Source organism: Macrobrachium nipponense, chromosome 11 (assembly GCF_015104395.2).
Source record: "Macrobrachium nipponense isolate FS-2020 chromosome 11, ASM1510439v2, whole genome shotgun sequence".
NCBI lineage: Eukaryota > Metazoa > Arthropoda > Malacostraca > Decapoda > Palaemonidae > Macrobrachium > Macrobrachium nipponense.
Genome location: NC_061087.1, coordinates 96,129,664 through 96,154,037, shown reverse-complemented (window position 1 = coordinate 96,154,037; position 24,374 = coordinate 96,129,664). Strand labels below are relative to the sequence as shown.

At 40.1% G+C, this 24,374-nt stretch overlaps 1 protein-coding gene across 3 annotated transcripts in view; it reads left to right on the top strand.

The window, feature by feature from the left end:
- The window catches only part of LOC135207623 (roquin-1-like), a 196,911-nt gene extending 172,780 nt beyond the window's left edge, over window positions 1–24,131 (top strand). Inside the window, exons 10-11 of one of the 3 annotated variants that reach the window (XM_064239488.1) lie at window positions 11,875–11,969; window positions 13,637–24,131. In XM_064239488.1, coding sequence (XP_064095558.1) covers window positions 11,875–11,949 — 75 coding nt within the window. In that variant the 3' untranslated portion in view covers window positions 11,950–11,969; window positions 13,637–24,131. Of the gene's footprint in view, window positions 1–11,874; window positions 11,970–13,636 lie in introns of those variants that run through there. The other 2 variants (XM_064239501.1, XM_064239494.1) reach the window with 2 other exon arrangements.
- The last annotated feature ends 243 nt before the right edge of the window (window positions 24,132–24,374 follow it).

Genomic DNA, 24,374 nt, shown 5'->3' with positions numbered 1-24,374 from the left:
TACAACCTTCAAATATTTTTCGTTTTATTCTACATGAAATTGCGCACATTTTCATATATAAAACTCTATGAAATGCCTAATATGAAAGGAGCAAATATTCCGAGAATGGAACGTACGCATTTCGGAGATTTGTGGCGGAGAATCCGCGCGCGAGGAAGGAAGAAATTTTTTTTATTTTTTTTAAATTCACCATAAATCTAAATATTGTGCTAGAGACTTCGAATTTGTTTCAAGATGAAGATAAATTACTGAATATTACTAGACTGTAAGAGTTTTAGCTTACAATTGCGTTTTTTTTTCGACCATTTCGGTAGAGTCAAAGTTGACCGAAGACGTCTGGTTTTTTTTTCTATTTATCGTGATTTATATGCAAATATTTCAAAAATGAGAAAAGCTACAACCTTCAATTATTTATTGTTGTATTCTACATGAAATTGCGCACATTTTCTATATAAAACTTTATGTAATGGCTAATTTAAAATGGTGGCAAACATTACCACGATCACACATATGATTTTTTTCGGAAGAGTTACCGCGCGGACGTAAAGAAAAATGTTATTTTTTTTCATAAATTCACCATAAATCGAAATATTGTGCTAGAGACTCCAATTTGTTGCAAACTGAAGGTAAATGCTTGAATATTACTAAAATATAAGCGGTTTAGCTTACAATTGTGTTTTTCGACCATTTCGGTAGAGTCAAGTTGACCGAAGGTTGAAAATTTGTCACTTATCATTTTTAATATGAAAATATTTCAAAATTGATAAAACTACAACCATGGTTGTGTTTTTTAGGATTGTATTGTGCCATGACTTGTCACATTTTCATATATAAACTTTATGTAACACTATTTAAATGGATGCAAACATTACCAGCACTCGCGATGTAAGATTTTGTTCGAAGAGTTACCGCGCGGACTTAAGGAACAAGTTTTTTCATAAATTCCACCATATCACAATATTGTGCTAGGGAACTGTTCAATTAGTTGATAAATTAAGTTAAATGATTGAATATTCTAAAATATTAAGAGTTTTAAGCTTATAAATGCGTTTTTTGACCATTTCGATAGAGACAAAAGTTGACCGCAGAGTTTGAAACATTTTGGCACTTATCGTTTTATTTATGATATTAATATCTCAAAATTTTGATAAAAGCTACAATCATGAGTAAGTTTATTGTTGTAAGTTCTTCATAAAAATACGCACATTTTCATATATAATACTCCACGTAACGGCTAATTTTAAAAAAAAATGGGTACAAAATTATTGTCAGTGGACGAAATAATTTCCCGAGATGTGTCACAGATACTTTTTTAGTGCGGCAAGAAAGAAATTCTTCGCTTGCGCGCCTGGGCATAACGGTTGTAAGCAAAACACACCTCGATCCGTGAACTCCCAGCATCCCCCAAGGCGCGTGATTCAAGAGTTTGTTCCGATACGTAATACAAACCCTCGGTCCTTAACAATAGGAAGGTAACTAGCGGCAGCTGGGACGTCGTAAGCTTCGAACAAGGGGAGGGAACGTAGTTCAGTGGCTAACTGCTTTTTCCGATCGTGCGCGCGCGCGCGCGACCCGAGAGGTGAAGAATCACTTTTGCTTTCGGCCGCGGGTGTGAAGGACGTGTTTGTCATCGCTCTCTGCCCGCTTCATCGTCGTATGCTTTGTTTATATTGTGTTTTCTACTAATGGTTTGTTTGACTTGAAAATGAAACTGTAAGTACACTGTTTTCATTTTCATTACTTAATTATGAACCAACATGGAGCTATCGCCGTAGATGCGGCGATTTCCTCTCTTTTATGAATTGAACCCTTGAATTATGTCTCGGTGCCGAGGGCGGGGCGGGCGCTCGCGCGAGTCATGTATTTTTGGGCGAAAGTGTGTAATTGAAAATGTAAGTACTTTTTTCATTATATTTTTGCCCTGTGCGTTCGTTACCGAGAGCGTGATTGCGCTCGGCACGAGCCTTTTATTTTGTAAGATAAAATGCAATGAAAGTGGATTCGCAATGCAGTATTCTTTTCATTTTCATTTATTTATTTGCATAAATTTAATTTGGATTAATTTTGCTCTTACCCGGGAATTGATCCTTACGATTATTTTCTCTGTGAAAGTGAAATCGCAAGTGCAGTATTCTGTTTCATTTTCATATATATTTTATGATAGCATCATATTATTTGGATCAAGTTTCTGTTCTTACCCGGGAATTGATCTTTTCCCCTTTAAGTTCTATGAAGTGAATCGCAAAGGGCAGTATTCTGTTTTCATTTTCATATTACTTTTCTCTGCTGTGCGGGGGTAGGGGAAGCGAAGGTCTGCCAGGAAGTCGTCGGAAAGCTCTCCCGCGACTCCCTTGGTATCCGATTCTTCGTCTTCCTTCCTGCCCCCCGCTCAGCTTCTTCGTCTGTAATTTTGTATTTGGGTCTTCTTGCGTTCGGGGTGGGTGGCGGCATGTCTCCCCCCCCGTCGTGATGGGAAACCAATCCTAACTAATCTGTCTGTGCTACCGCAGGTGCTACATCCGTGGGAGACGACCTTGGACAGGTATGGGCCACTGCGGCTGCAGGGCGTTGCCTAGCATCCACGATCTGCTGCAGCGTCTAGCGAGGTCTGGGGCGGTGACCTTGGAGCGGTCTCCACTACAACCTCCACGGCCGCTTATGCTGCTTCCCCCTCCCCCCTGCTGGTCTACACTCCCCATGCTGTGTCTGTGTCGGTGACGCCGTCTGCCGCTTCTTAGGGCCGGTCGCCGCCGTACCGAGGAGGGGTATGCCGCCGCCGCCTGTGTTTTGTTCTTCGTGTTGCCTGCCCAGACTTCCGCTGTTCAGCAGCTCGCCCCTGGACCGGCCGCCAGTACCCAGGTTCCCGCTGGCTGCCGATGATTCTACGAGGCGATGGCTGGGCCTTCCGTACCTGGTCGCTGATGTGGTTCCCGCTACTAGCTTGGCTGTCCCTTCTGTGTTTACCGCTGCCGCTGTTCCTGCCGCTCCTGAGCTGGTTGCTGTTCCTGTCGCTCCTGGTTCCTGCGCCTGTCCATGCTGGTCCTGCCCATGGTGTGTCTTCCCCAGTCCCAGGTCCTTCCGGACAGGTGCAGTCGGGCCGTGTTGCTTCGGCAATAGGCCCGACTCCGGCTGGATGGAGGACCTGACGACTGTCCTGCGTGAGCTGACGAAGAAGAGGAAGGTGTCATCTTCGTCTTCGTTTGCTGCTGCCTCTTCCCCTTCGACTTCTAAGGCCCATAAGCCGAAGAAGAAGAAGGCTGCCTCCCCCCCTAAAGAAGTCTCCGTTCGGGAACTTAATAAGGCGCCCTCCCCACCTCGGTGGGACGGGGGGGTTCCTTCTGCTGGTCCTCCATGCTCCGGTCGGGAGCGGGGCCCGTCTCCCCTTCCGTAAGGAAGAGATAGACGGGGACCAGAGGAGTATCGGTTTAGCTCTGGTACTTCCTCGCCTGGTGCTAGCGGCGATGCCGCTACGCCCCAGGTTCCGGCTCGGTCTCTCGTTCGCGAGAGATCCCGAGTGTACGCTCTTTCCCTCGGGAGACCGTGCAGCCAAAGTTTCGGCGCCAGAGTTCGCTCGGCGCCAAGACCACGGCACGGTGCAGGAAGGCTGGCGAGAACCGCTCAGGTGACTCTCGCCAAGCCAGCGGCCGCTCTCGCAGCGACCAGCTGGTAACGGGGTTTTGGTTTTCCCCTAAGAAGACTCCTTCGGGAACTTCGAAGGGCTCGTCACACTCCAGTGTGACGGGGGGTTCTTCTGCTGGTCCTCCTGTTCCTTCGGGAACGGGGCCCGTCTCCCCTTCTGAGAAGAAGAAGAAGACGGGCGACCAAGGGTGTGCTGGCTACCGCTGGTACACCCTCGCCTGGTCTTGGCAGCTCTGCTGCTAAGCCAGGTACCGGCTCGGTTTCTCGTCCGCGAGAAGTTCCGAGTGTACGGTCTCCTTCGGGTGTGACCGTTGCAGCCAAAGTTAAGAAGCCTGAGTTCGCTCAGCGTCATGACCGAGGCACGGAGCAGAAATACTGTCGAGAGCCGCCCCCCCTCAGGTGACTCTCGCCAGGCCAGCGGCCGCTCTCGTAGCGACCATCCGGTACTCTCGGGTGGACGTGACGTCTCTGACCGGCCACGGGTTGAGGCTGGGAAGAGGTCCCCCAGGTCCCCTCGACCGACGGTACCAGCCTCGGCTGGTACCAGCGGTTTGACGTGCCGCGAGGACGCTCACCGTCTCACCGCGAAAGCGAGCTCTGCAGGTCACCTGACCGCCGCTCCCACAGGGACCGGGCGGATACGGTGACCAGCAGCAGCTCGTCTGACGCACGGGACCGGGTCGACGTGCTCAGTCGAGCCGCTCGCCACAGGTGAGCGGCACGGCCAGGCCTGCAGATCGATCCCCACCGCGGGTTGGTGATCGGCTGCAGCCCCCCACGTACGCTGGTCCTGCCAGCGAGCGGGGGGGGGAGCGTCAGGTCTGTCCTCTCCACTACCTTCAACTTCCTCGGGCTACACCTGGGAAGAGCGAGGTAGCTAGGAGTGATGGTGAGAGGTGCGCCGCTCACGATCCCGTCACGACGCCGTACGTGCCACGTATGGTCTTAGGACCAACCAGGACGTATGCGCAAGTGATTGGAGGCGACCGTGAGGGGGGGGGGGGGGGGGTGGGAGGGGGTATCGTCAGTTCTGTCCTCTCCGATACCTTCAACTTCCTCGGCATACGCCAGGAAGAGCGAGGTATATAGGAGTGATCGGGTTGTGAGAGATGCGCCGCTCACGATCCCGTCACGACGCCGCACGTGCCAGGTATGGTCTTAGGACCAGCCAGGACGTACGCGCAAGTGATTGGAGGCAACCGTCAGGGATCTGTTGCTGATCCTTCTTCTGAAGGAGGAGGGTCTTGGGAGCTGCTCTTGTTGGAGGGACTGGACGGTCCTACTCCTCAAGACGCTGTAACTTCCGAGATTCAGAGTAACTTTTCCCAGGTTATTGCACTGATTCGTCAGCACAACGACCTGGGGGAAGGATCGCTGCTCCCACCAGCAGCGAGCCCATGTCTCTGCTCGAGTCGTTTTGGGGCCCGAGAGGGAACCCAAACCGACGGTGGGTTTGCCGCGATCGGAGCTTGCCGATTCTGTCTTGAACCAGAGTCTCTCGTCTCCGGACAAGAAGGCTCTCTCAGTTCTGGCCGGTCGATCAAGCCACTTCCACCTCCTCTACTGCGACAGCGGCGTTTCTACGTGTCTTCGGACACAGTATTTAATACTCCTTCGGTCCTCCTGAGAGGTTTCGACCTCGACGAGGACTGGAATGAGTCGGAGGACGGTATCGGCTCTCTCCTGTCAGTGTCGATCAGCCCCACCCAGACGACGTTCACAGTGGCGGCAGACCCTTACCTACAGTGAGAGTTCGTAACCCTCCTCGGGAAAACGTTTTCTCCTGACGATACGTTTTCCCAGACTCTGAGAGGCATCCGCGGCGATGGCTGCTCCTACTCTTCTCCAACTGCTAGTTCCACTGGGAAGGCGAGCGAGTATCCAATTCCTCCCCCATTCCCTCTCTCCTTACGGCTACGAGGGAAAGGGGAGGGATCCTACAGAGATTTCTCTGTAGGATCCCACGTTGGGGACTGCGCTACCGGGGGGACCTTCGGGTCCTACCTGACGTAAGCCCCGGTCGTTGAGGAGGGATCCTGCCCCATCTCGATTTCTACGGGAATCGAGAGGTACCACCAGCCGATATCGTTTGACGAATTCGGTGGGGGTTTCGCAGACTGCTTAGAATTTCTACGGAATTTCTAGCGCATTCAGAGTGTTAGAGTTTCTTACGATCTCCAAACACTTAGGTGAGACCACGGTCCAAAGTGAGCGAGACGAGAATCCCCGATATGTTACACGATAATCGGGAACCTCGCCTATGCTCAAATTCCTGGAATTTCTAGCATTAGGAATGAACTGCTGCTGAAAGAAGACTATCTCACAGTAGGCGACCAACCTGGAATAGAGAAGAACGGACGGGAATATCCAGTTTGGCTTGAACTATCGTCTTAGTATTCTGTTCACCATTGAAGCTTTCCTTCGAGGAAGACTTCTTCATTCTCTTTGATAGAGACCGAAGGTGGTCGATCTCCAATCCTTATTTTGTTTTCTTGAAGGAAAGAATTTAGGATGGAGATCGTTGTTCAGAATCCTACAAATATACTACGTATATTAACCTCGCGGCATGATTCTGCTAAGCAGTTGAATGGTCCGAGGGGTAGGCGCATATCCTGGTTATTCTACGGATTGCGACTTAGACGAAAAGTATTCTAATTGAACTGCAACTCGGGGTTGCCTGCAACCTCCCAGGAGTTTCCAGTTTCAAATTTTATATACTTATGGTGTTGTCACAACAACACCATTTAGGCTTTTATATTTACCGAAATTCGTTTCGCATAAATATAATTGCTCGAGCAATCCTTTTTATGCTCGGTGGTTCTAGCCGAACGCATTCCTTCGTGGAAAGGATTACTTGGCAACTCAGGATGACGAGTCAGCGACAGCTACTGCGTATTGAATTGCCCGACTCCCGAGGCATTTCAGTACCAGCTGCCGCTTCGAGATGGACGGTTGGTTATGTCTTTCTCACCTACTTTGATTGAATACCAACCGTATCTCTGCCCAACAATCACGGACTTAAGTCTCTGATTAACGGGGATTCTCGCATACATGAATGACCATCTACTGCTGTGACGCTAGTATTCATCAGTCTTCGGTATTGCGAGAATTTTAAACAGAGATATCTATTCGACTCTTCATCTTTCTGTTTACCGCACGGTAACAGAATTCTGTAATAGTTCTCTTGCTGCATCTTATCTCGATAATGCGAATGATTTTTGCGGAATCTGAGTTTGTCCTCAAAATATCTTGTATTCGGAGGTGTGCAATTGTTCATTGTTCACCCCGGATTAGCAGATGTATTAAAAGACATCGCCTACTCCCACACCTGCCAGCTCTACTTCCAAACGTTCAGCCCATGAGAAGCAGTTCTTCAGGCGGCTCTCCCCTGTGTTTCATTACTGAAGAACGCCCGCTTTCACTGCACACCGGACAGCAATGAAATGGCGGTTAGCGCTTTCAGTCATTTGTAAGCACAGGTTAGAATCTTGAGATTCCTTCTCTCGATTCAGCTGGAAGACGTAGGTTGCATTCATTGCCTACCTTCGTCTTCAACGTCACATAGTGTTGTTTCTCCTTAAGCTGAGATTCAACGTCTATGAGATTTTCTTGCCATCAGGGACCTCGGTCTTTTGAAGGCAATTGACTTTCGCCTTTTGAGCTTATGCATTAAGAGAATCTTCGCCGCGCCGTCCGGCATCGGTGACTAACAAATATTTTATTTGTTTGGTCTCTCAGCATAACTCTTTAAAGGGCGAAGGTCATCGTGAACTTACCCAGATGCTTGACCACTTGCCTCTACTGATTCCGAACCAGTCAGTCGCAGCTGTCAGAGCGCCCGAGTGTCAGTTACGAACTATGCTGTGGACTTAGTTCGGTTGTTACAGAGCAATCATTACTTCGTCTTAATAGCTTGTCAGTATGAGTACGTACATAACCAAAGTCGAGAAGAGGGATAGGTCATACACGACTATTCCCTTCTTTTCGTCTTAGGTAACTCATGACTTCTCTTGAGAAGTCAAGCACAAAGGGATGGGGATTTGTGACGCTCGATTTCGTACCGATCTTCGTAGCGAAGACTCAGAACCCTTCGGTAACTGACGATGGGTTCGAGTCCTTCACAATACCCTCCCTAATGGACTTCACCGCCTCCGATACGAAGGCTATGCTGCTTTGTCCTGTGAAGGCGCGACGGATGCTGTCTGAAGAAACTCGACACCCAGGATGAGTGTGGACGCCTCTTCATCATTCTCTCGCGTTCCGCAAGAACTTCTCCGTGGCGCAGGTAATGAAGGCAGGCGCCTGGTCCAACCGGACCGCATGCACCCCTTCTACCTTCGGGATATTGCCCACAGTTCCTTGGATCTTTTTCCTTGGGAACCGTGGTGGTTGCTCAACACGTTGTGTAGTTAACCCAGACCCTCGCAGGCTGAACAGCATCGAGTCCTGGTGTGACCGTAAGAATGGATGAGGAATGAGAGTGTGACTGGCTCCTCTTCCCATCTTTTTCTTTCCCTCTACCTCTGGGTAGAGGGACACGGTCGTCACCCTGCTGGGTAAGGACGAGATGCAGGTGAGCTACTCAATAGAGCACCATCCTATCCCTTTCAGTAGGGATAGGAGTAAATATCCCCACTTCCTTTCCTCAAGGTGGGGGGAGGAAGTGGATGCCAATTTGAGACAAACCCATCATTTTATGATTGTCTCTTGCAAACAGGAACAAGTTCTTGCTTGCTGGTACGAAGAGATACGCTTGCCTCTCTCTTAGTACTTGGCCCAGAGGTCTGACCATTGATCCTGCGGTGCACACCCCGATCAATCGGACAGAGGTTTGGATCCCTCCCTTGCTCTTACGACCAGGGAGGCACTCCAGGGTTGGACGAACACCAGTCTGTTCACCAAAAAGACTCAGATTCCTCCCACCAAGAAGTGAGTCTTCCTATTGTTAAAGGACCGAGGGTTTGTATTACGTATCGGAACAAATGACAATTTGTCGAAAATTGCATTTTTCCTAACTATACAAACCTGAGGTCCCTTACATATAGTCCCACCTCATGCCACCCCTCACTCTGCAACTTTTTGCATGGGCCTAAAGCAAAAGTGATTCTTCACCTCTCGGCCCGCGCGCACGATCGGACAAGCAGTTAACTACCGTTCTCCCCTTGTTCGAAGCTTACGACCGTCCCAGCTGCCGCTAGGTTACCCCTTTCCTCTTCGTTAAACGGACCTCAGGTTTGTATAGTTAGGAAAAATGCAATTTTCGACAAATTGTCATTTTTGGCTGGTAGGCCTAAAAGTATTTTTCCGCGAATTTTTAAAAAAACTTTTGTATGTCGACGTAAAATACGTCCAGTCGGTACCCGAGAGACAAAAAATGTCGACGTAAAATACGTCCAGTCGGCGTTTAAGGGTTAAAAGCACTTACCTCCCACCAAAATTAAGTCTATCCTAATGTTAAGACAGAAGGTTTGTTTCGTATTTGAACAAATGACAAATTTTTAACCAATTTGTATTTTTCCTAACTTACAAACCTGAGGTCTTAACATACAAAGGCCCACCTCTAACCACCCCTCTGTCAACTAACCTGGGTTGAAGCATAACTAACGGGGTCACGAGTTAAAGAGGGATATGTGGGTGGCTCCACATGTCTCGTGACCAAGCACAGATGCCAATAGTCCCTTGCGTACACAATTATTTTAAACTTTATTGGTTTCCAGCTGGCGCTGAGTATTTATCCCAATGTTAAGACCTCAGGTTTGTAAGTTATGAAAAATACAAATTGGTTAAAAACTTGTCATATTTCAGGTGTAAGTCTGCTTCATAAAAGGCAGTGGTTTGCATTCCTGTAGGAACAAGTATCAGACTTTTGAAGTAGTTTGTTTTTGCCCTATGTTTACAAATTAGGAGCCTTTTATCATAAGCCCACATCATCTGCCTCACATTGCCCCTAATGCTAAAGGAAAAATGTCTGCTTATAGTAGGTAAGCTGGGGATTCTTCCTACTCATCCACCTACCACCAAATTTGATAAATTTTGATTGCTTAAAGCGCTTCATTTTTATAAATAATCAACTTTTAACATAATTTAGATATTTTTTTTGTAATTTTTTTTTAGAACATCGGGTGATCTTCACATTTAGAAAGGTGTTTCGTTTGTTGTGGGTAGTGTTTGCAAGCCATGTCCTCAGGTTTTTAGGATAAATGTTTATCCTCAAAAGTAACTGCCAGCTTGGTCTTTCACCAACAATGGATTTTGCCTTTCTTGGCAAATTTGTTTAATGTAAGTGGATAGTTTAATGTAAGGAGATAGTTGGCTCTTCTGTCACTTCTGTCTCTGTTTAAGTAACATGGTTTTCTTTTTTCTTATCTTCGATATTGATGTTTGTTAGTGTCTTGCATAATTTGTATTGTCTCACAGGCCTTGAAGATGGTCATGTTATTTTGCCTGTAGGCATTCTATTTTTACTTCTTTGATTTGTTCATGAACTCACAGATAGACAGTAAACACATCCTATCTTGAAGGCGGTAGAAAGATAACTGGTGGGTCACAGGACACCGAGGGCATTCTGGGTAATACATGCCCCATGACCTGTTATAGATGTCAATAGTCCCTGGATCACACAAGTTTAATTTTAATTCTACCGGTTTCCAGCTTGGCGCTAGTAAATCCCAATGTTAAGACCGAAGGTTTGTTAGTTATGAGAAATACAAATTAGTTACAAATGTGTCATATTTACCCCTTTCATTTTTTAAGTTAAGTATATCTTAGTTTTACCAGACCACTGAGCTGATTAACGGCTCTCCTAGGGCTGGCCCGAAGGATTAGATATTTTTACATAGCTAGGAACCAATTGGTTACTTATCAACAGGACCTACAGCTTATTGTGGGATCTGAACCACATTATATCGAGGAATGAATTTCTATCACCAGAAATAAATAAATTCCTCTGGTTCCGCATTGGCAGAGCTGAGAATCGAACTTTATGCAATATATACAAATTACTGAACTTGTATGGTATTAATGTTCAGGGGTGTGTCTTTCATGCAACTTCCTAAACTGAGTAATGAGGTTTATAGATTTTGCAACCCAAGCTCTAAGCAGATCTTAGAACTTGAGTTTTGACAGACTGATTCCCCTTCCATCTGAATTGAGACTGGGCAGTATGAGAAATAGAGTTTTCTGAAATAATTGCAGTTATTTTTTTAGTACAAAATTTGTTTAACAAACTTGTTGCTTACAGATGATTTTTTTCCTCCTCTCTACTGCACCTTCTGTGTCAAAGGTCAAGAGAAAATGGAGAGTGAAGCTTGGTTAACATTGTTATTATGTAGCGCCTCAGTGGCGTGGTCAGTTTGGTCTTGGCCTGCCACCTCGGTGGGTGCAAGTTCAATTCTTGAGCATTCCATTGAGATGTGTATTTCTGGTGATAGAAGTTCACTCGCGACGTGGTTCGAAAGTCACGTAAAGCCATTGGTCTCCGTTGCTGAATAACCACTGGTTCCATGCAACGTAAAAACACCACACAAACAAACAAACAGACATTGTGAATATATGTGCAGTATCCCCTAACACCACTCTAATCCTTTTTCTATCTAAGAACTTTGCCTAGAAGCATTTCGTGGCAAAAAAAGGGAAATATAACAGTGCATTTATTTTAAAAAATTGCATTTTTAAAAATTCTGATTTTTTATAAAAGATACAGGCAGTCCCTGGGTTACGACGGGGGTTCCGTTCTTGAGACGCGTCGTAAGCGGAAAATCGTCGTAAGCCGGAACATCGTCAAAAATCCTAAGAAAACCTTACTTTTAATGCTTTGGGTGCATTGAAAACTATGTAAACTGCATTCTTATGGCATTTTTCATAAAAAAAACCTTCAAATATTGATTATTTTGTATTTTTGGTGTCATATTTCATCTGCCAGATGAGCATCGTAGGCGTCGTAACCCTGGAAATAATGTCTGATGAATATGATTGAAAAGCGTTTTAACCACGGAACGTCGTAAGCCGAGACCGTCGTAACCTGGGGACTGCCTGTATTAGATTCATGTAGTGTTCATAAAAATTTTAAGTATACTACTTTAGTAAACTTGGAAGGTTCTTTGATCAGTGGAGAGAGCTCCAGCAGATTGATGAATAGTCATAACAAATTTGGTTGAATTGTTAATGCTTTTATTGGAAAAGGAAAACTGAATCATTGGAGCCAACAGTTTTTCATGTGTTATTTTTGTTTTCCAGGATGAAGGAGAGAAAGAAATTGGCGAGCATGAAAAAAACTGGGAGTTTGTTTTTGAAGAAAGTGATAAAGAATAATCTGTGCATTTTAAATCCAGGTAAGCTAGAGCTGGTTAAAACTGATTACAGTATCCTGAAAAGTTGTTGAGTCCACTGCTTATTAAATACCACACTTGCTGTGTCATCCTACTAGGCATTGTTCTTCTTTGCATCTGTGATGCGTGCAAACATATCCTGAGAATGCGTGATTATATGTCAGTTTTATGATTCTAATCATGATTATTTTGTTATTTTCGTTAAATGGGGGTGACGTAGGTGTTGGCATTATACATTTAAGAAGTAGACAAAGTACGCTGTTAATTATATTGGTTTGTATGTAAAGCCAGTTCTCTCATTATGTTTGAAATGGTGCAGTGGTGGTTGTTGTGATGTCATAAGATGTACGGAAGACGGTAGTTAGGAAAACCGAGATGGGAGTCAGTCAGGAACTTGCGGTGGTGGTGAAAGGTGGGCGCTCTCATTTGCGGTTTGTTGGTTGTGTTGAACTAGGTCTTTCTGTTGTTTTGTGGGTGTCATGAGCTGGCTTGGGCGAGCAACAAAATGGAAGTGTGTGTAAATTGAATAATTGTTGCATGTTGGTCTGGCTGAGTGTTTATTCAAGTGGTAGCAGGGTGTGGTTAGTCAAAAATGAATGGATCTGTCAATAAGTATTTTGGGGATAGAATGGAAGTGTACAAGAGAATATCCCAGATTTACCACAATACATGGCGAGTATAAAAGATGGTGAGAACAAGTGGAAGATTTGCTTGTGGTGTGTGAAGTGAAATATCTGGGGATGGAGATAAGAATGAAAGCATCAAATAGCTGATGTATTGACTAAAGCAGGAGTTTCAAGGGAAAATGTAAGAAATTACTGAGAGGGTAAAGAATTGGAGAATATTGAAGATTAGAGGGGATTAGGATAAGAAGAGGTTGGAGGAGAGGGAGAAGGAGATAAGTATGATTATCTGTCAGTTTTATAGATTTGATAATTATTAATTTGTTATTTTCCTTAAATGGGTTAGTGAAGTAGGTGATGGCATTATACAGAGAAGACGTGTAGACAAAGTATGCTGTTAATTTTATTTGGTGTTTGTAAAGTCAGCCCTCTCATTATGTTTGGAATGGCACTGTGGTGGTTGTTGTAACATCATAATACGTATGGAAGACAGTCGTTAGGAAAACCTAAAGGAAACTTGTGGTGGTGATGGAAGGTTGGGAGCGCTCTCGTTTGCTCTTTGTCAGTTGGGTTGTAAGTCTTTCTTTTGTTTTATCGGTGTCGTGAGCTGGCTTGGGCAAACAGCAAAACGGGACCGTGTATAAATTGAATAATTTTTGCATATTGGTCAGGCTGGATGTTTATTCACTGCTTTCCCAGGAAGATGATAGCTTGAGGTATATTTTTGTTGGAGCTGTCAAGTTTGGTGATGAACTGTTAAAATAGGCAGTTATAAGCTTTTTAGGGGGTGTATGTAGCCTGCTTAAGTCTTTGAAGTTGTAACCAGACTTCAAGATAGGTAAAACTCAGACTTTGCTGAGATTTGGGAATTGTGTTTGCTGATGTCTAGTACTATCAGACAACCAGCAGACAGTCATCATTTTTTACTTGGGATTGGTGTGTCTAGGATTCATGTAGACCATAAATGAGGCATATGTAAAGTGTGAGGTTGTATTAAATAAATTTTATCTAAAAAAGAAATATATAAATGTACGTTTCTCTTTTCAGTGCGTTCTGTAGGAGCAGTTGTACGCTTCAGTGAACAAGGACATACCATAGAAGTAATATTGCCAGTGGTTGCAGGCTTGGTACAAATTTCTAAAGGCACACCTAACTAAGGCAGAGGTTGTGGCACTCTTGTGTACGTTGGAGAGAGTTAACTCTTGTCAGTTTAATCACCCAGTATAGAGTCGCTGTGTACATTCTATTTTAATACCAGATTATTGAAGTAGCTTTATGAGGAATCATATTTTCTGTAAAGATAAAGTAGCTTGAAAATACAGTTTGTATAAATTTTGGAATTTTCTGAAATGTGTTATTTGGCTTTTGCCATTTGTATCTGCATTGTTTGCAACAGAGAAATTGTGCACTGGGAAATGCAGTATTTTTTACGTATCTTATAGACTGAGATGTATATAAATGGATAGATAGTTGCATACACACTCCTATTAATATAGGAAGATGAATATTAGATGAATAGGATGAGAGGTAGGATAGAGACATGCATCAGGTACATACAAAATACATGTATAATATACAGACATACAAAATATATACAACACACACACACAAATATAGGTAGGTATGTAGATTAAACCAGTAGATGCAGATAGTTCTGTCTTTTGTATTTATGCTTTCATTGTGTGGTCCCTGCTTGAAGCATATTTGATATAGATCTTCATATTACTGATTTTAGCAATTTCTCTATTATTGACCGTGATGAATGGCTGGAAAATGTCCAAAGGGACCAAAGGAGCGAAAAAAAAGGCTTGTTCATGATGAATGCCATAGTGTGAGTGGGGAAGTGAGAGTATGTTTATAAGTACATGTATGTACAGCGCATAATACTGCATATCAATTTATATTTACATGGTTACAGAGGGTCTTTGAATAATATGTGTAATTGTCTAATTATATAAGTGAGTGTGAAAAGGCAACATTATAAATTTTGGATGCCAGTGGTGAAGTTTGAACCCAGTGTTCTTGATTTACATTGCCAATGTTGGCTTCAGTACAGTGGAGTGCAGAGTTGATAAACTTCACTCTATCCCAAGGCATATATTTTCATTTACCAATTTCTGGTAAAGTAAGCAGATATGTTTTAATTGTAACACACTTTGAGTTAATTTTTTAAGAACATTACATTTGTAAGTGTCCCATGTCAAGATGCAAGCCTAGTCCTGGGTTTCTTTGACCAGCACTTTATTTATTTATTGAAATAGTAAAGGCATATGAATATACTTCTTTGATCTAGAATGTTGCAGCTATGTAACTTGTACATATTACTGATACAGCATTGTGTTTATTTGCTTTTCTTGATCACTACTACATTTTATTTTTGGGTGACGAAGAAAGTTTGCCATCTCTTACAACTGTAATAGCTCACTGCCAATACGTCAGACAGCTAACCTAAAGGTTGTGTTCAAATCCTACCCTGTAAAAAATGAGTGAAACACTTCATTCACGTTTTATTTAGATATGGAATTTTTATTCAGTGCATTTAATCTCTTCTTAAGTCCAGAATATACTTCTTGTTCCTGTCCTTTCAAATCCGTGAAAAATTTAACCTTGCTCTTCTTTATATAGTATGTTTCTTTTGTTTATCCTTTCATTTTCTTTACCTGTCTTGCAGCCTGTCTGCATGTTTACCAAATCTACATACACTGCTGCATTTTATTACAGTAAAGAAGTACAGAGGCCAATGGGATATAATGAAGTTGACCACATCTTGTCATGTAGCTTCAGTACCACTAGCAGTCCTGAGTGCTTACTCTTAAGGTCATGGGATTAAATTGAATTGACAGGTTCAAAACTGAATACGAGACTTGTACTGATCTTGCTGGTTTACACAGGTATATATTCATTAGGAAAAGAGGTGACATGTAAACAAGGGGAAAAAAGAAAGGTGCAAGAAATTCAGTTTATAATAAGATTAAATTATACATCAGCACTAACTGTTAAAAGTGAAGTAGTCACGGAAGTAATCAGTCCAAGCAGACTTAAGACTGATAACAAGTAGTGGGTTAAGCTTTTCTAGAATTCTTAACCTTCCCCACCACTTGCATTCACACACACCTTGTCAGCTTTTTACATTCAGAGCAAGTGAGGAGTATCATATATTGATTAATGCAGATATACATTTGTATATTACCATGTAGTTTACATTGTATGTGTATTCATGCTGTACTTACTGTAAATGTGTGTTTTTTTGTGTGATTGTTGAGATTTCCATAATTAGTATCATTCTTGATGTTTACAGTGTGAGCTTCTCCATTTCTGACATAATTATGGTTATTTACAGTGCCTGTTTTAGTTAGAGGATTTTGTATGTTTTATAACAAAATTTTTTTTTTATTTTGTAATCTTTATGAGTAACAGGTATCCTAAACAATTTCTATTAATAGCTCCATCATATTAATTTTGCCAGTGAATATTTTTACAACACAAGGACAGAAGTGTAAAAAATGTCAAGTTTGAACTTTTTGTGTCTTCTTTGGTTAATGTTTACAGCTAAACTTTTAGCACTTTGGGAGCCACTTGTATCGAACATCCAGTTTTATGGAATATCGGTGTAATAATCTTACTCCAAGACTTAGGATACAACGTTTATTGTATCTGATAAAGCTGAATTTGAAATTCACATATTTGTTCATTTGTTCTGTCAGCTTTAAATTTTAATGTAGATGCCTGTTACTCCCAACACTGGCAACTTTTATCTTGGGTTGAAAGCTTCCTTGGTCGAGGATTGTATGATTTTGCAAATTTCTAAGTGAAAGACCTGTTTTAGCAGTGGTTAGGACGAGTCATTTATCATTGGATTTTCCAGGAAGTTAAAAGTTTTGGTCAAGTATTTGTACAGTATATGTTTGCTTTGTTAATGTATTGTGTGTATAGATGTATGCATATATACCTGAGTCCATATGAACATTCAATACTTACATAAGAGGATTCAGTACTTACATAAGAGGAAAAATAAATGCAGAAGGAAAACTGAAAATAGGAACATGTCCATTTTATAGGTTTCCAGACAGTGTTAACATTTGATAGCCTTAAAATCAGTCGGCAGAAGCTAAACTGGGAGCAGAATTCAGAGAAGGAAAGGTAACAATAGAATTGATTAAAGGTAAATTGACCTTAACGTTTAGTAGGCTTTGAAGTAGGTTCCAGGCAGTAGTTCGAAAATATGCTCAATTGCTGATTAACTTTACACTGCATATGCAAACTACAGTATTTGAAATATGAAAGGTGAAAGCAAACATGTAAATGGTATCTGTAATCATAAGGGTGAATATTTTACAAAATGCAAATCAATCTTGCAAGTGCTTAATAAAAGTATTGTATCACTGAATTATTAGAAGACCAATTTTAATATTATACAGTACTGCATTTGCAGTATCCCTTCAGTTTTATGTTTTAAGATAATGAGCTAAGATAATGACTGGAGTAAAAAAATATGTAACAATTTAAATAGAATCTGATAATCATCCACTAAACGTGTTTATGTGAATATGTTGCAGAAGCAAGCTAGTCATCTTTGCTCATGAGTTTTTTGTTTCCCAGTATATTCATGTATGATTGTATGGGTGTATATACTACTTATACACACAATGACAGCAAACATTGCAGAAATCCCGAGGTGTTAGTGGGGATTAATGCATATTGTATCAAGTATTTTGCTGGAGTCTGTGTGAGGATATGGTATAGTTCAAAGGGTAAAGCATTGTCTGTAAGATACTTTTTTTTTTTTTTTTTTTTTTTTTTGACCAATGTTGAAAGAGTTGAAGACCAGATATTGAGCTCTGTAAGTTATCATTAAAAACCAAAAAATCAAGGTAGCTTCTGGGAGGTTGTCATGCATGGTAATTGGCAAATATTTTTTTTTATAAAAGTCATTTGGATGGATAGTTATTTGATTATGATGTTCTGGAGCTCTTGGGGTCTTATGATATTCAAGGGATTTCCAGCCAGACAGCTAATGAAGTCCTTCATTTAGAGGTTTCTTGAAGTCCTGTTTAGATGTTTAATGATGTCAGTTAAATGTTTAGTGGCATCCTTTGGTTGTATATTCAGTAAGTCCTGTTTGGTGTTTAGTGAAGAATCCCTTCACTAGATATGTGACAAAAGCTCTTGGTTAATGGAGCCTCTTTCAGATATTCAGTGAAGTCTTCATTAGGCATTTAGTGGAATCCTTTGTTTGGATGTGATGTTTAATTTAGTCATTCATTGACCTATTTTATTAGATCTGTTCGTTAGATGTTTAAAAGTTTATGAGATGGTCTTGTAAATTCTTGTTAGATGTTCAGTGAACTTCAGTTTCATGCCTGTTGGCTTTCCTCAGAAACTTTGGGTCTTTTTTATTACTTTTGTGAGTGCTCACACTCAGGAGAATCAGTTGAATACTTTTGACAGCATAAATTTTAGCACATTTTTTATGATTAATTGAGCTGTAAATTTTGACCAAGTTTAATGTGCAGTTAAGCAATGGATAGCTAATAAATGATGCCTGAAGTATTTGTTGCAAACAACTTTGTCAGATTTGCTAGTTTGCATTTCATGGAAGTGGCAGTGTCAGTGAATGAACCTTAGGGGCATGTACGTACACTATAGTATTATGAAAGAAAAGTCATTTGGATGAAGCCTTTCTCTATGAGCAAGGATTTGAACTGTGAAGTTAAGTGTGGATGAATGCACTGTTCTCTGAGATTATCCTCTTTATCTTGTGTGAGAGGTAGATGTTCAATGAATATTTATACCTCTGAACAGTAGAAAGGATTTGGAATGTTAAAAGTAAAAAGAATTCAGAAAATAAGCACTTGTAACAAGAGCTCTAGTTTTCCAGCAGAAGAAATTACTTTTGCCATTTTTTTTATCATCTTGTGAATTACCAAAGTTGGCTTAATAAATAATGTTTTCCATCAACCAGCTACTAAAAGTTCTCTGGTTGTAAGAAAGTCAGTATAATAAACCTTTCTTATGGGAAAGATGTCTGTTGTATTGTTGTACAATGAGTAGAGATAAGCAAGGCAGTGAAAGACAAAAATCTTAGTTGTTATTTTGTATTTTCATAAAAAAATCTTGAATTTTTTATTTTTTTTTTATTTCATAAGCACTTAGTTTTATAAGACACAAACTTTGTCTTTTTCAGCTGCAGTTTGTCTTACTCCTCTTTATACCACTTTTTAATATTTACCATGATGAATTCTCTTTGTGTGTTTCATATTGGAATATTGTGTATTATATTGTACAGAAAAAGAATGCTACTCTACAGCACTACTAGCTTTCATATCCCTAATGATATATAGTAGAGGTTTGATGTCCAGTTTCTTGTATGGATATCAGGAATTTGTTAAGAGAAGTGAGTGCCATTTAAAAGTCGAAATTACTTTTGCATGGTTGGCCTCAGTATTTGAATTTTAGTTAATAATTCTCTCTCTCTCTCTCTCTCTCTCTCTCTCTCTCTCTCTCTCTCTCTCTCTCTCTCTCTCTCTCTCATACAAAATATAAATATATACACAGTAAAGCAAACACAATGTATATGTTACATCTGAAAGAAGGATTGAGATTGAATATTCCAGTCTTAAATCTTTGACATAAACAGTACAGTACCTAGTTGGCAACAGAGTTTTAGCATTGGTTTTGATATGCAGTGCGATGGTATTTACCTTGCATTTGCATAATAACTACATTCTCTGCTTTGTAACATTTATGTATATAAATTTATGCACCTGTGTATGTATGATATGCAGGGTCATTTATATAAGTACATACCATTTACTTTATATACACTTATGTACAACTTCTGGTATTTGGTGGGTAATGGGTATTTGGGATGCCTTGATGAAATTGGTTCAGACTCTTTGTCTGGTTTCAGTGGCTCAAATTTTGTTACAATAATTTTCGTTTTTAGTTCAGGTACATATCTTATATCTTCTATGAAAATTTTTATATCCTCCTTAATAGGGGGTAAGTAATTATTTAGAACCTTATGTGAATGGTGACCCTTCAACCATCTACTGAACAAGGAAACCCAAGGATACCAGAAGATAGTTGCATTTACAGATACATTTTCATAACCAAGTCTGTTGTGTATATAATTATATTTTTATCCACTTAATTGACACTTGATATTGTATAAAAGCCTCCTGTAATGTTTTTATATTAATTTTATTGTAAAGATTATGGACTTGTAATCCCAGGGAACTATGTTGCCTGATGGTGGTCCGTTTTGAATGAATGAATGACTGGCAAGGTGCACAGGAATCTCTTCTAGTGATTTACGGATGCAGCACATTTAACCACGCAAAAATGCAAGAGGATTCAATTGCTTGCAATATTAACCTTTGTCATTACCATTAATTTTTTTAGTACTTACTAGCATGATTAACAGAAACTTGTTGTCAGTATGTATTATTGTGTAATTTGGTTAAGTTTGTATACTCAAGTGATTATGAAATAGTGAACATGATCTTCAGTGTACCATAATAAAAGGAGTAGTTCCAGGCAGCCTCAGCATTTGCTTTAGTACTCAATGGCAGTGTTGAGAGCTTTCAACACACTTATCTTGTGGCCTTGTCATTTTCATTGTACCATATATTTGGCCTATATTAGGAAATGCGAAATTTGAATGATGCTAACTTTGTTAGTTAAGTGAAACATTAGTTAGCAAGGTAGTTGAGTTATTGATAATACATTATTATTAGTACAAGTAATGTTTCATACTTCCAATGTGGAGTTAGTTTTTACTATATGTCTATTTTAACATCCTTTATATAGGTATCAAAGATTTCTTGAATGTTTCTTTGTATCCACAAATTCTGGGGGGGAGGGGCTTATATTTGCAATTTGTATGTAGTACTGGATAACATTCTTTTGTGGTAGAATTTGCTTTGTTTTGTGACCATCACAAAGGCAGTGGAATGCTGTAAACTACGATTAATGAACGTGTAAATGATTTACTTCAATTTTGAAGAAGTGGTGATATAAAGTACTTTGGAAAAGTGTCATGTACAGTGTATGTACATTGTAGTTTTTCTTTGTAAGAGATATATTGTATTAACTTGTGTAGATGGGCATATTGGTTGGGATTAAGCTGTAGTTCTGGGAGTCTTTAAGGTTTGCAGAAATATAGTTGAAGCAAATTTGCGTCTTCTGCCATATGTCCCTAAGTACGTTTGCTGCTATCATTATTTTTATTATGAGAGTACTTTAAATGTGTTATCTATTCTCTACAACAAAGACACCAGCAGTGCAGTACTTGTGAACTGAAACCCAGTGTTAGCACCACTGTATTAGGCAAAGCTTTACCACAGATAGAGAATAGCCCATTCTTTGCTTGATGTATATTCTGTCACAATAATTTTTTGATGTTGACATTGGAACATCTTTGTGGTGTCCTTTATTAAGGTATTGTGTAGACATTATTGAACATCTTTGTGGTGTCTTGTATTGAGGCATTTGTACACCTTTCCAAGTGCACTTTTTGCTCTAGAGGAACTACTACTGTTACTGGTCAAGTCAATTCATATGTTGTGTCAAGTCCAACAACCATTCAAAATAGATGCTATAATTCAAGGTATTTTTTATTTGCATACATACTTCATATTGGTATGTACAGTATTTGGTCGCAATCATGATCACAAGTTACAAAGTGTACAGTTGTTTCTTTTATTATTATAAGGAACTGAATTATCTTTGGCCATGCATTTAATAATGTAGTAATCCTGGAACAAATGTGCAGAGAGGTCACTTTGCCTTTTTTTTAGTTATTAAGGTAACAATGTATTGAGGTGAGCCATTATGAGCTGTTGTTTTAAAAGCTTTTCGTGTCATTTTTTTTTTATTTTATCTTGCAGCATACAGTGACGATAATACTTTTTACTCTCCTTTGCCTTGTAAATTTGGTGTTAGACTGTAAAATCACTTGGGGTCAGGTATGTACAGGGCTGGTTGTCCTTTACACAGGTTTTGCTGTAATATACAGGAATTTGGAAGTCATCCCTGAATTGGGATGTTCATTATCTACCCTAAGGGATAGCTGGAGTAATTAGGTCAACCTTCAGGCCAGCCCTATGGGAGTTAAGATCTTAACACAGTGGTCTGGTAAAACTAGTTATTAATAAAATAATAGTTTTGATTAGAATGCTTTTATATTTTTTAGATAACTGCTGGAGAGTATTTTGAGATATTCTTGAATTTCTCATGCAGTCTAGTTCCAGATATGTTGTGTAATCAGTCTTTGAAAGTTCGTCATTCAAGATTGAAAGTCCATCATTCAAGATAGGAAAAACTTTGTTTATATAATAACAATCTTGTCATCATGTCTCCGTTTCAGGGTAGTGCATGATAGAAGATGGTTATCATGTAAAAACTGTGCAAGCACACTATTAATTTACTAAAATTGTTTTTCAGTTCATAACACAAGTTATGACTCTCTCTGTTCATGGTTAAGAGCTTGTTGAATATATATTACTAAGGGTAGTATGCAGATGATATGTGAATCATAATCTCTTTTTCAAGTTTAGTACATTTCATGTCGTTGCTGTATGTGGACAAGATTTGATTTTTTTCTAAAACTGATCTTCATGGAAAGAGTAATTTATAGGAAACTAGTGAAGCTTATAATGCATTACCTTTTATTGTTCTTGGGAAAGCCAGAGATGCAACCAGGATGACCAATCCAGAAGTGGATTTTTGCTTTTTTTTTTCCATGTGGTTTTTTGAGTAAAAAATAATAATAGGGCATATGTATCTCATGTGCTGTCTTATAGCTAAGCTACATTACCATCCTAACTTACATTCAAGGTTATCTGGAGGCAATCCTCATGAAAAAAAAAAAAAAAACAGGTAAAATTTCATGAATTAACCAGCAGGGGAGAGCAAACCACAAAACATTTTTAGGGAAAGCTTTTTTTTTTTTTTTTACAGTCTCATCACTTGGAGATTTTGACAGATTTTACCTTGAACAATTTTGTTTTTCTAAATTGTCTGGCAGTGCCAATTGAGAGTTTTGGATGCACCTAAACTCATCAGTCATTTCCTGGTTGTAATTCTGGTCTTTGTGGTTAGGGTCTCACAGTGAGAAGTTTGGTGAAGCTGTTCTCGCCACCTTTCATATCAGTCATAATTACTTTGGTTCTGTGGATCATTAGGCACTTGTATAATGCCGTCTTGAAATACATATAATGATATGTATAGTTGCTTTACGTTTGAGCAAATTATGGGAACCACCCCTCTGTTTTAAGAGGCCCCGCTAGTTTTTCGTGAAGTTACAAACATTCTTTTGGATTTGCTCCTTCAATTTGAGTCTTTATTTACTAAGGGGTAAGTTTTTCAGGGTCACATGAGCATTTAACAAAAAAATATTTAGATGCTTTTCATTGTGTTTATATACTTTCCGACTACAAAAATGTGAAAGTACAGTACTTTATCACTATACTTTAATATAAATGATAAAGAATCATATCACATTGTTTAAAGTTATACAAAGCGTGTTTTATTGTTTGATAAACTTTGTGTCATTCACATATAGTTTTTAAAAATTTTAATTTGAAGATGCAGCCAACTGTCTGCAATGTTTGTAATTAAAGACTTTTTCATATCTATAGTATAAATTTTTTTACAGTATTATCCAAATAACCGTGAAAGTTTGGGACAATGTCCTCCATGAGGACAGATGAGACCTCCGTAAGGCAGCTTAATGAGAGTTTACAACTTGTTGTGATCTCAGCTGCTGCCAGCTAGGTACAGAAATTTCAGGGAACTATTATTTTTTCCAGTATTTTATTCCGTTGTTTTTGATACAGTAAGAGCTTGTACTCATTGCTCGGAAATTTTATTATAGAATCTAGCATAACTTTCACCTTTGCCACATCTGTCACAAGTGCTCTGCGACTGAAAGTAAATGAATTTGTCAGGTTGGCTATGCTATGTATCGCTTGCATTCTGGCAGACTAAATCTAAAATACTATCTGAATGGTTCAGGAAGTAGGTCCTTGATTTGATAACCTAAAAGAATGCATCATGAGCTATATTTTATATAGTTATTTAATGACTGAAAGCAGCTGTCAAATTTGTAGTATTGCTTTTCATTTGTACTTGACATTCTTAGTGCTAACCTTGTTTCTCTGAATCTTACAGTTCATTGCTCTATGCTGTTGTAATTAGCAATACTTTTCAGTCATATTCATTGTGGCTTTAACTGATTTTCAGGTATTCTGAGATTTGTGTGCAGTTTCTTTATAAGGGAATGCACAGTAAGTGTAACTTACATTTCAGTTTTCACTTAAAAAGAGGGCAAAGGCAGGAGTGGGAAGATCTGACAAAGTGGAAATGGGGCTGCAGGTGGTGAACCATGTTTGAGACTCGCAATATTTACGAGTCGGCAGAAGTGATATGGTGGCGGGACAGCTCACTCTCTGATGTTAGCATGTTGCACATGTATCATTACGATTATATTAATCATTATTACCTTGTGTATTTGCCTATAAATAAACCACAAAAAGAAGCGAGCAGTTAATTATCCTTATTTTAGTCTTTGATCGGCCACTTTCAAATTCTGGTCCTGGTGATGAAATGTCCCCCTTGTTCTAGAGAGCAGTAATGTTCCATTTTTCCTTGCAGGGTTGATTTAGCTTTTGGAAAAATGTGCTTATAATTTATACAAGGTCATTTGTAGTGGAATAGCTGAACTCATAAGTAATATAACATGTAACTGTTGGCACTGGAGACAATTATCATCGCTGAAATC